Below are 11,468 nucleotides of genomic sequence, written 5' to 3'. Positions count from 1 at the left end.
ATTAACGGCATTGCTTCGTATCTGGGATTCAGAAAATAATTCAGTGCACGAGGAACGGACTTGGTTGGAGCATCGATTGCACCGAGATTTGATAAACGGCAATGTTTATGCCCGTCGTTTAAACCGTGACAGAGAGAGATTGTCGTAAATAGAATTGTTCTGACGATCGTTGCGTTTATTCGATTTACGTAGCGGATCCTTGTAATCGTGTACCGACGAGAAGAGAAATAAATATTTTTCGTTCACACCCTCGCACTGTCGCGCACGTTCTAGCACCTTAAGGCACCTTGCTATACGATCTTGAAGAACGAATCGAGAAGGTTGAAGATAGTGTAACGCAGATTCAACGATATTCCTACATATTGTGATCTTGTTCGTTTGGTACATTAATTTCAAGTGTGAGTGAAATATGGTAGATAGACGAAAAATACATGGAATTTTAAATGAAAAATCTTCGTTTTAATATATTTTGTAATTAAACTTTGAAAATTTTTATTTTTCAAACCAGTCAATATATTAGTAAAAACAATTATGCACTTTAAAATATTTTTATTTATAGAGTGCTTCACTAGAGTGTTTTTAAGCTTCCTCCAATTAAAGGTTTATAGTTTGATATTATTTTACATAAACTGATAATTCTTGATCTACCAAACGAACGACTATCACATCAAATATGGTAGAAGTACTTAGAAACATACTAGCATCGTTAAAAATCACTGATAAAGGCGCGAACACCCTTTTAACAATAAAAGAGATAAACTTCGAAGCATTCAATAATTTTATTCCTAACATACCCTTATCATGAATAGCCATTTTCGTTCATGGTTTGAAAAAAAAAGAATTCGCGCCTTTAACAGTGCGAATCATCCCTAATAAAAGTAATATTTAGAGAAATAGCATTAAAAAACACATAGTAATTTATACGATATATCCACCTATTTTACTGTATCGCAATATTTCTTACATTCACCAGCTCACAAAAGTATAAAAAATTACTACAACATGAAGATGAAAGAAATTTTTCATTTTTTATTTAAATACTTTTGTGAACCTATGTATGTATATTCGTCGAACCAGTACGTTCTTTTATTCGAAATCGTCGTTGTAGGCGTATTTCCCACCCCCACCCCTCTCATATTCTTTAATTTTAATACACGAACAATAGAAAGGGCGTGAAAAAGAAGATGTGCAGCGTGAATAACAGCACTTATCGCTTGAATTATTACTGTATTATCGTTTATCGTGTATTATACACGTGCACGATGGCTCAGGGAACAGGCTCGACGTTGCTGCGCTGATCTATTCGAACACGATTTTAATTTTCCAAATTTCACGGCACAGAAAAAGATAATCTTAAGAGAAAATGTATTTTCTGAGCCACTGTACACACTCAGTCCCCGGTTCTTTCTTTCTTTTTTTTTTTTTTTTTAATTGTATTTTGTACATAAGTACCGTGAACGAAATAAAGTCACATTAACAAGAGTGCCATTTATGGAACCTCCATCGGTTTTGTGAATTCTCCTTTCTCCACACGCACAATCGAGCGAAAAGCAACACGCTACGAGCCCAAATTCGGCGTTCCACCGATGGTACTATATTTCACACGCGGTAAGTTATTCGGCTAGCACAAGAAATTTATTACGATTTACCGAGCGGTCGAAAGCAAGATCGTCGCTTCTTTTAAATCACGATTGAGAAACATTGAGAATCTTGCCGAGATTTTTGCACTCGTATCATGTACCATACACGAAATTTAAGGAGGCTTTAGAACTTGCGGGGTTGAATAGTACTATCGGAAAATAAACAGCGAACATTATCAGGGTAACGAAGCTTCAACATTTTCAGAGTGTTGACAAGGAGCAATTGAAATCGCCTCTCGTCGAACGAATGCCTATAAAGAAAATTAAGAAAATGAGAAAATATTCGAAGAAGACAGAGGAAAATTCTAAGAAAGAATATAAAAAATACATGACGGATCAGAAATTAACTCCGCACTCTTTAATAAATAACGAAATTATTCTTGAGAAAAATGACACGAAAATAAATATATTGAAACGTTCGAAACGTTCGTCGAAGAGAAAAAGAGTCTTCAAACCGTCGTCGGAGAAATTCTATCGTCATCCGAATCTCAGTTTCGAGGAACAGCAAAAGCAGTTTAATTCTTCTAATCACGAATTTCCATCCAGCGAAACAAGAGAACCCAATTACGTCCCTGTTTTCATGAAATGCGAGGACACCGGTCGCTCAGAGGCGGATGACATGGTGAAAAGTATGAGAGAAAATTTGAAAAATATAAAAGAGAACGAAGAGAAGGATAGAAATGATTCAATGGCGAGCGAGAGGTCCGAGGACCCCTCGGACGAAACCAAATCGAAAAATTTGGTCGAACATTTAAATAAAACTTACATAAACATACGGGATCATCAGAAGAATATAGGGGAAACTACGGATATTCCGGAATACGATCCGAATAAAATTCCCTATGTGGAGGTTCCTGATTATTCCGACATAAGGGAGGAAAGTTTAGACGAGGAGGATCGTAAGGCTAATAAGAAAAAGAAGAAACAACAGAATGTTGATTTTCTTGATCCTTCTGTATCAATAAATATCGATAAACCTGAAAATAATAACGAGTATAATTTATCAAAAGGGTTCAAAAATGATTCAAACAAAAAGCAAAAGAATCCTAAAGAATCTGCTAAATCTTTGGATATTAATAAAGATATGAAAGAAAATTCGAAATCTTTAAATAAAGAAGATAAATTTGCATATTTCCCCCAAAATTTAAGTATCAATTTTAACGATCGTAAATTAGAAATATTTAAAAACTCCAAAAAACCTTCTAAATCTTCCAGAATGGATAACTTTAAAAGAAATAAGAACGAATCCCGAAAGGGTTCGAAACAGAAATCAAACGATTCAGAGAAATCTAGATTCAAGGAATTGGCATTTGACGATGAATCGGATAGAGAATCGCAGGGTGATCCAGAAGGGCAAGGTAAATCCACGAGTCCCATAATTTTCGACATAAACGAGTACAGGAAGCCGTTCGATCTAGACGAATTTCTTAAGGACGATCCGATAATGAAAAAGCTGGAGTCGCTCGGAAAGGAGACGTTGTCCAAGTACGGAAAGAACGGGAAACGGGTTTCAGGTGACTTTAACGAATCCGAAAGTGATAATGCGCCCGAGAAACGATCAGGCACCGTGGAGGAACGAGAGGACGGTGATTATTCCTCGAAATTCCGACAATCGAACGATTTCGCGGAGACACTGACCGAAAGACACGATCAAAACAACGATACCGCGAAGGAACCTCGGAACAAGGTGAACCAAGGGTCGGAAGGCTCGAAACTTCTGCGATTCTTGTTTAAAGATAAAGATAAATATTTGACGAAACATCTCGAAGATGATATTATTAGAAATTTTCAAAAAGATGAAAAAAAAGAAAATAGTGAGATTGGTATTTCAAGATTGAACGAGGATATCGATAAAGGGATCGAAACAGGAGACGAATCAGGACTCGTTTACAAAAATTTTTGGTCCTTGGAATTTAAATCCCCGCAGAAGAAAGTGGACATGGAAGCGCAAGAAAGGAAGAAATAGAAAAATGTTAGATTTCCTTAGTGATGATTTGAAAAATCGTCCGCCATACATTATGCATAAACTCTTCGATGATAGTCGATTCCTTATTTTTCCTGTTTATTGTAAATATCATACTGTTACGTTCCTGCGTTTAATACTTCATTAATAAAACGTTGATATATCAAGAAACCTGACAGAGTATTTTTTTACCATTCTTCAACGTAGATATAAATCAACGGGTAACGAAATCAAGGACGATAGTAATCGAAATTATCAGAGTATCCCGAGAGGAACAAATAAGACTTTATTTTAAATATCCAAGATCACTTTTCGATACTAATCCTGTAGTGATTTGCAGAAATAATTATTTAGAAATTTTGTAAATCAGAGGAACAAAACATTTTCAATATTTCCAAATATTTTCTAAGATTTTCTAATTAGAATTCTCAACGGAGCCTGGTTTTCACCTTTCTAGGATTAAAAATCCGAATAATCCTTGAACTGTGGGTGGAGTCTGTTGTTTTCTCCGTTTAGCTACGTCCTCTTTAAGCAATTAGAATTACTCGAGTCTTGAGAAATACGCCGATCGATCGAAATTTCCACGGGAATCCCGTTGCGGGAGCGATTCCGAGTGCAGGAAATCGAAGGAATCGAATTAAAGGTAAAGATAGGCAGCGGGGTATCCCTCGACCGAGGGATGAATCTGGCCTCTACGGATATATAAGGCCGTCATCGTGCACCGCTCAGTGTCATTCGTCTGGTTTTATCAATTCCAGCAGCCTCGGCTCGATCGAAGCGAGAACGAACAGGTAAATATTAATAATCAAAACCTATATTTTCGCTCTTCGACAATGTTGAAGAGAAAAGAAAAGAAAAGTATCACAATTACTTTGAGAACCGCTTCGTACGCGAGTGTCGATAACCGGGCCGCGAAAATCATTCTCGAGGTGGTCCTGTTTAAAACCGAGTCCTCGGGATACACAGACGTTTCCAACGATCGATTCGATCGGCTAGATCCGTGCGTTCACATCGATCGATCGGTCCTTGGTCTTGAATCTTCAAGTGCTTCCTGGAGAGAAGGAGAGGAGAACAGCGGCGAGACGGAGAAGACAAGAGACACCTTCCATCCATATTTATTATCGTTTATGTGTTCACAATGTGGCCGTTAAGGAGAACGCGGAAGCACGATCGGCAGATTCCGGTTATAAATGACTGTATTATATCTCTATATATGTGTATACATATATATGAAAGAAAAAGTAAATAAAAAAATAAAATAAGAAAGAAGGTGACCACCGACGTAGAATGAACACGAAGAGACCTAGACGTCGCGAATCGAACGCCGATAAATATCCTCGTTCGCCGAACGAAAAGGTTACGGATTCGCGTTTCGTTTCAGATAAAGGAAAAATCGTTAGCTTCTTTTTCGATACGCAGTGACCGCTGGCCGATCGGACGCGAAACCTTTTCTTCGGTTAACGTCTCGCACTCGACCGCCTCGAAGACTACGACGACGTCGCGTTTATCCCTGAAAGTTCATGGATTTCGTTCACCGTCTCTCTCGCTCCTTTCGATTCTCCGTCTTCCTTATCTACGCCTGCCCGAGACTGGTAATTAATCGAGGAAAGTGAATATGATATCGGCACGGCTTTGAACCGCTGCATCCTGCCAGAGGCTGGCACGAGTCAGGTACCTGTATCCTGTTAGCTCTCTACCTTCAACTAGGACTCCCGTTCTATTCGCTACAGGTGATTCTTCTTTGTTTTTGTCCTTTCTTTCCCACCTGTTCCACTCGTCTAGCTAATTAAATTGTTTTTTTTTAATAGCTTGACGTTTAGAGATCCTGTTAGTTTCTTTGCTTTCCTCTTTTTATCTGAATATAATCAATGATCCCTATTCTTCCTGAAGATGGGTATTCACTAATATTTTCTTTATTTTTACAGAAATTGAATTCGATATCTAGCATCTTAAATATATAACTTGCAGAAGAAAAATTTAAGAATTTTTCTTTTTTACTTAAATTTTTGAAAATGGAAATTTTCGATTGTTAGTCTTACGGACTTGTTTGTTTCAGTCATGAATACATCAACTCGCATTCTCCTGGTGCTCTTCGTAGCCTATGCCACGGTCTTCGTGCTCGCTGCGGGAAACACTCCTTTCGATCGAGCCATAGGTAAGTTTAACGATACCATTTTTCTATCGGAATATTTAAAAATAATCGTTTTGCTTCTTATCGAAACAGGCGTTTGCATCAGAAACTGTGCCCAGTGCAAGAAAATGTTCGGACCGTACTTCCTGGGCCAGAAATGCGCCGATTCCTGCGTGAAGTACAAAGGAAAGCTCATCCCCGACTGCGAGGATGAGGTTTCGATTCAACCGTTCCTCCAGGCTCTCGATAGCGAATATTGAAACTCAAACGTTAAAGTTCCTGCATCACTTAATCGCGTTCAATGTACACTTAACACGTGGCAAAAGTATGTATCGCCTGAATTTTTTCTTTTTTGTGAAGAACAGATACTTAGATTGATCGACGATGGTTGTGTTTAAACAATTTTTCGTCTCGACACGAAAAGACGTTAGATTTTATTTATAGGAGACAAACTACTCGTCGTTGATATTAATCGAAACACTTTGATCTCATTGCAAATGCAACTTGTAGTTTAATTGTTCCAAGAATATTATACGATAAATTGCGAATGGAAGAATATTTATTGTATTATATAATCTGCTTCTCGAACGTTGTATCATCGAATACTCTAAGTCAGTGTTTCCCAAATTATTTAATTAGCCAGGTGTTTGAAAACTAGTTAAGTTTTTCAGACAGGGAAACAGTACAATTATAGCTTGAAATTAAAACTAAGTACTCAAAGTATAAAACGAATGTTGCGTTTAAAAGAAAATGAAGCGAAAGTAGACAACAAATGCTCGATTGCACATTGTACTGTTGTCGAGTGGGTAACAACAAGCCAACCGAGTAACATGCAAATATTATAAACAATTCACTCACCGAACGTTGTTTACTCCGGAGTGGGTGGCGTTACGTAGCACTCTGGTATCGTAGACAATATTTGCTTCGATTCTAGTTGTTGTACCTGAAAATTATTTAAGCTTCCATTATTATACCGAACAATTTTCCCGCTGGAACAAACGAATCTCGTTTATTTTTATTTTATTTACACGTTGCCGAAGAGTTTTCTCGTTCATGGCTGCTCTCGATAATAAATGTTTCACTTTGTCTAGGAGTTCAGACTTGTGGTTCAATTGTTCCCTCAAAATCTTTGCCTCCCCGTTGTCCTCCTCCTTTTGCACCCTTTCCAAAGCTACCACCCTTTGCTCGGCTAACTGCAAATCGGTTTCCAACGCTACTATCCGCTTCTTGGCTTCCTCGTATTGCTTTTGTAACACACCATCGACCTGGCCACCTGATTTTCCCTAATTATGCAAAATTAATCAAAATTAATCAAGAGAATTCATGGGTACATATAAATTAATATAGAATAATTTTTATACCTGATAGGGAAAATGACTCTTTTTAGAGGAAAGCCTGAGCTGTTTATTTTCAGCTTGAAGCCTCTCAATGATTCTCTTCAGGGTGAAAATTGTCTTTTCCATTTCTATTACAGACTTCTTCGAGCCTTGATCCTGCACGTCTTTGTCCAACGATCTTGGAGTTGAGTTAGAGGATTTTTCTACCTTCAGCAACTCGATATATCTGTATGAAAACAAGTGAAAAAAGATAATATACTTGATCAATTGAATCATAGACCTTAAGGGATTTCTGGAAGAACCTACTTCTCTAAATGATCGACCTTCTCCCTTAATCGTGGTGTTTCTGCGTTTGCTTTTTCCAATTCCAGACGAAGCTCAAAATTCTCCGCCTCCAAAGTCAAATTCATTTTCTCAAGTATCTCCTTCGTCATTTCTAACTTCTCTAATTGATTGACTACGAAAACGTTACCCTGTGGAATATGGATAAACGTAAGAAGATAATATTTCCTTGGATAATTTCGAGATAGAATGAAAACTGACCTGAGAAACTATTTCCAGAGCAGCGATTCGTCTCTTTTGCTCTTCAATTTTTAACAAGAGCTTCTCGTTGTCCTCGTTCTCAAGACGATCGGTTAATTCTTTGATACGATCTCGAAGAATCTGACACTCCTTCTGAAGTTCTTCCATCAAATTTTGTTGCGTGTTCGTCAAGGGTCTGGCAGATAAATTTCCAGCCATTGTGTTTTCTGATTTCAACTTGCTCTTCAGGTACCATTTCTCTCTTTCCATACAGGACACCACCGATCGAAGCTTTTCATGGTTCGAAAGCAATTTTGTGTACTCTTCCGTCTTTTCCTTGAGCTTTTCTTTCAATTTCTCAGCAGTCTGTTGCCATTTCTTTTGCTTCTCCCATAAGGAAAGCTCTTCTGCGGTCTGTACGATGAATTTTCTGTTAATTGCCTGAGAATTATGATATAGAAAGTTATTTCTTTAGTGTACCTTTGCTCTCTTTGCTTCTTGAGCTAAATACTCTCGATCCAACTGAGCTTTAGCTTTCTCCAAATCTTCCTCCAAAGATCTGACCTTACGTTCTAATTGAATTTCCCGTTGCGATATTTTCTTTTCTTGCGTTTTTACGGCCATGTATCTATGATTTAATAATTAAAAAGGAAAAAATTGTGGAGGTTCCAGGCACGTATTCAACTTAATTAATAGGAGATTGAACTCGCAGTTTAAATATTAAAAATTCTGAGAAATTTTTTAACAAAAGTACTTGCATTTTTATGAAACAACTTAATACCTGCGACTAAGTTGCTGCTTCAAGTCAGAAATCTCATTCTTGTACATTTTCTCCTTTTCCAGCAACGAATGTAGCTGTTTCTTCAGGATTTCCGTTTGCGCGCTTTGCTGCGACTGATCGCGAGCAAATGTTTGAGTAATTTCGTGAATCCTCGATTCCGTTTCACCGTGAGTTATCGCTCGTTGAGAACGACTCGTAGATTCCATCGATTCGACAGCGTTCTTCGTGCGAAAGCAAAATAAGAAAACAAATACCTAATCTATACTCATTTTTACTAAATACTTAATCCCTGATTTGAAATGGTAGCAAAAGGATTAACTATCTTGAAACCTGATCCTGTATTAAATATTAAACACGCGATATCGCTAGCGTTCTACATACAATGGGTTGCAGAAGTATTCGCACACCGCTTAAAATAAAATACCTCATTTAAAATTGGACCAAATGACTTGAGGTTTTTTGGGAAGCTACAGAAATTAATTTACTAAGATATGTGCTTTTGTCGTTTCAAAAATTACAATTTGTTTAAATCGTAAAAAAAATAGTGAAGGGTAATTTTTCAACTTTTTTATGTGTTATAAAAGTTGAATAAAAATTAAATAAAAGTTATAAGTAATTAAAATTTCCGAAAATCGCGACTTTTCACCTAAAATTATAACTAGTCACGTTCTTAAATGAAAAGTTGCGATTTTCAAAAATTTTAATTACTTGTAGCTTCTAAGAGCATTGACTAAGATCTCGATGAAATTTTCAGCATACACGTAACATACTTAAGTTTACAAATTTCATATTTTAAATTTTCTTTACAGGCTCAGATAAAAAATTTCAACAAATTGTAATTGTTTAAAACAACAAAAGCACATATCTTAGTAAATTAATTTCTATAGCTTCCAAAAAAAACCTCGTCATTTGGTCCAATTTTAAATAAGGTATTCTGTTTTAAACGGTGTGCGAATACTTTTGCAACCCACTGTATATTCTTTATAATACCTGCAACTGCTGACAGGCAAGACTGAGCTCGTGTATCTTATCATCCTTCTCCTGCAATTCCTTCATCAAAGAAATATTCCCTTTAGTAATTAACACACGATTCTCAGACAACTGTTTGCGAAGGGTATCAGCTTCAGACTGCCATTTCATCAATTCCCCGCGATAACTCTCCAGCTCGTTTTTGTGTTGCTCCTCCAATCTGGTGAAAAGAATCTCCATCCAAATAGTCGTTCATCTCTCAAACAACCAGTCACTCACCTTTCCCTCATTCTATCCATGTGTCTCAGTCTCTCTTCGGCCAATCTGTGCCAACGTTCGCTAAGTTCCTTGGTAATGTTCAAATCCGCCTCCAGTGTCGACACCGTTTCTTGCAGCCTGGCTACTTCCTCCGTTTGAACGACGTTGCTTTTCGTATCGGTCTCCTGTATCTTATCAGACAATCTTTCAGGTTCGTCAGACATCTTCAGAATTTTCTCCTGAAGCCGAGCTTGCAAGCTTCTGATCTCCTCTTGCAAACGAACCGCAGCTTTGCTGTGCTCGTCCCGATCCTCCTTCAACAGGTTCTGATACCTAGCTATAGTCTCCTCCTTCTGACTAAGCAACTTCTGCAGACTATTTATGGTTGATTTCAAGGCGAGCTTGTCGCTGTACTCGCTACTGTGAAGCTGGGAATGTGGCTGAGCTTTGCACTCCTCCAACAGCTTCTCTTTTTCAGTTAATTGAAGATCCTTGCTCTCCAGGGTCTTATTCAACCCCTCAATTTTTACTTGATACTCAGCTATCTGTAATTCATACTTCACTAAAGTCGAGGATCTTTCCGAGGCGAGTTTCAGAGCCCGATTCAATTGATCGCGAAGCAGAGACACTTCTTCTTCTTCCTCTTCCATCGTGTTCTCCTCTTTCTCTGGTTCTTCCGTTTGTTTTCCTTCTTTCTTCGAGTATACCTCTTCAACTTCGGTCTGCTGGGTTTCCGTCGACTGTTCTCTCGTTTTTTCTTCTTTTAATATCGAAGTCTGAACCTCAACCTCGAGAGTCTTCTTCGTCTCCAAGCAACAAGTATAAGGATCGGTCTGAACTTCCATGGAATTCGTCTCTATCGTCGCTTGAACGGATACGTGGTTGTTTTCCAAGGGTACAGGACTCGTTGCCGTGTTTTGTATGTCGATTTTTGATTGTTGCTGTTGAACCTTGCCCCAGACTTTCTGAATTTCAATCATTTCCTTCTCCATGCTCGTTATCAGCGACTCGTAATCCATGAATTTGTTGTTCGCCGCTTGCAACTCGTGTTCCAATTGCGATATTTTTCGTTTGTACTTGAAATCCTGATCAATAGTTCAGATTACATTCGATAAAATAATAGTTATTTTATAATAGGATCCATTTCAATTTCTTATAAAATGACCATAAGAATATTGAAAATCGTTTCAGAATTAAACAGACCGAAACGAAAGAATTTTTTCAAATTAACACGCTGGACGCCATGGAGGTCACCGGTGAATAATTAAAGAATAATTAAAAGAAAACAATAGAGAAACATTATTTTAAGTGGTACACATAATATAAAATGGTAAATAATAGAAAGCTTAAAATTTGAAATTTAAAAATTAACTATTTCTATTCTTAATAATTAAAGCTTCAATACGTCCCATAAAAAATGACCATTTTCACCGTGGCGTTCAACGTGTTAAACAATAATTTACACAGAAGAAGAAAATTTAAACCTACGTTTAAAGTGTACTGAGAGTATTCAGAGAAACGTTGCAGAATATCCTGCACTCCATTGTTTCCAATTTGTTGTTCAAGTATATCTTTCAAGCTTTCCACGATTTGCAAACGATTCGTTAGAATCTCTTGCTGTTGCTTAGCACCCTCCTGATATTCTTTTGCCTTTTTCATTTCCGAATCAATATTCTGACGTTCTTTCTTTAATTTTAAAGATAACGAAGCTACTCTGTCTAAAGTGGTAATAGAAGTTGAACCCGCGTATAATTCCTGCAGAAACCCTATGATATCTGTGTACGTTCTGTAAAGAGATTCCTAATTAATAAAACGCGTGTCTCTATTACGCGAATGAAACACGTAAACCTTCTCTAACGGCAAAGTA

At 37.4% G+C, this 11,468-nt stretch overlaps 3 protein-coding genes across 5 annotated transcripts in view; 2 read left to right on the top strand and 1 right to left on the bottom strand.

Annotated features, from left to right (window-relative positions):
* LOC114874308 (centrosomal protein of 290 kDa-like) overlaps window positions 1-11,468 on the bottom strand; it is a 141,699-nt gene that overhangs the window by 125,243 nt on the left and 4,988 nt on the right. For both annotated transcript variants that reach the window (XR_003789090.2, XM_046285237.1), the window contains exons 14-23: window positions 11,090-11,387; window positions 9,623-10,686; window positions 9,365-9,563; window positions 8,375-8,595; window positions 8,074-8,221; window positions 7,615-8,007; window positions 7,378-7,544; window positions 7,096-7,297; window positions 6,763-7,017; window positions 6,593-6,677 (exon numbers count right to left, since the gene is read on the bottom strand). Coding sequence is in view for 1 of the 2 variants with exons in the window: in XM_046285237.1 (XP_046141193.1) it covers window positions 6,603-6,677; window positions 6,763-7,017; window positions 7,096-7,297; window positions 7,378-7,544; window positions 7,615-8,007; window positions 8,074-8,221; window positions 8,375-8,595; window positions 9,365-9,563; window positions 9,623-10,686; window positions 11,090-11,387 (3,022 nt within the window). In the remaining variant the exon portion in view is untranslated. The remainder of the gene's footprint in view (window positions 1-6,592; window positions 6,678-6,762; window positions 7,018-7,095; window positions 7,298-7,377; window positions 7,545-7,614; window positions 8,008-8,073; window positions 8,222-8,374; window positions 8,596-9,364; window positions 9,564-9,622; window positions 10,687-11,089; window positions 11,388-11,468) is intronic.
* On the top strand, window positions 2,260-3,606 carry LOC114874298 (surfeit locus protein 6 homolog). Its single transcript, XM_046285135.1, has one exon. The coding sequence runs from the start codon at window positions 2,260-2,262 to the stop codon at window positions 3,604-3,606; it is 1,347 nt and encodes a 448-aa protein (XP_046141091.1).
* Window positions 4,352-6,581, top strand: LOC114874314 (eclosion hormone). 2 transcript variants are annotated; one of them, XM_029183493.2, is made up of 3 exons: window positions 4,352-4,394; window positions 5,660-5,758; window positions 5,828-6,581. In XM_029183493.2, exons 2-3 carry the CDS (start codon window positions 5,662-5,664, stop codon window positions 5,992-5,994), a joined length of 264 nt encoding a protein of 87 aa, XP_029039326.1. In that variant the 5' UTR covers window positions 4,352-4,394; window positions 5,660-5,661; the 3' UTR covers window positions 5,995-6,581. The 2 variants fall into 2 exon arrangements, with proteins under 2 accessions (XP_029039326.1, XP_046141195.1); XM_046285239.1 differs by lacking the exon at window positions 4,352-4,394 and adding an exon at window positions 5,307-5,333.

The sequence above is a fragment of the Osmia bicornis genome, chromosome 3, assembly GCF_907164935.1.
Source record: "Osmia bicornis bicornis chromosome 3, iOsmBic2.1, whole genome shotgun sequence".
NCBI classification, from domain to species: domain Eukaryota; kingdom Metazoa; phylum Arthropoda; class Insecta; order Hymenoptera; family Megachilidae; genus Osmia; species Osmia bicornis.
This window is presented reverse-complemented; position numbering and strand designations above follow the sequence as displayed.

Bases quoted from the DNA above. Each gene is read 5' to 3' on its own strand.
- LOC114874298 (XM_046285135.1), top strand. From the start codon at position 2,260: ATGGTGAAAAGTATGAGAGAAAATTTGAAAAATATAAAAGAGAACGAA.
- LOC114874314 (XM_029183493.2), top strand. From the start codon at position 5,662: ATGAATACATCAACTCGCATTCTCCTGGTGCTCTTCGTAGCCTATGCC. The intron at 5,759-5,827 runs GTAAGTTTAACG...TTATCGAAACAG, and splicing joins TCCTTTCGATCGAGCCATAG to GCGTTTGCATCAGAAACTGT.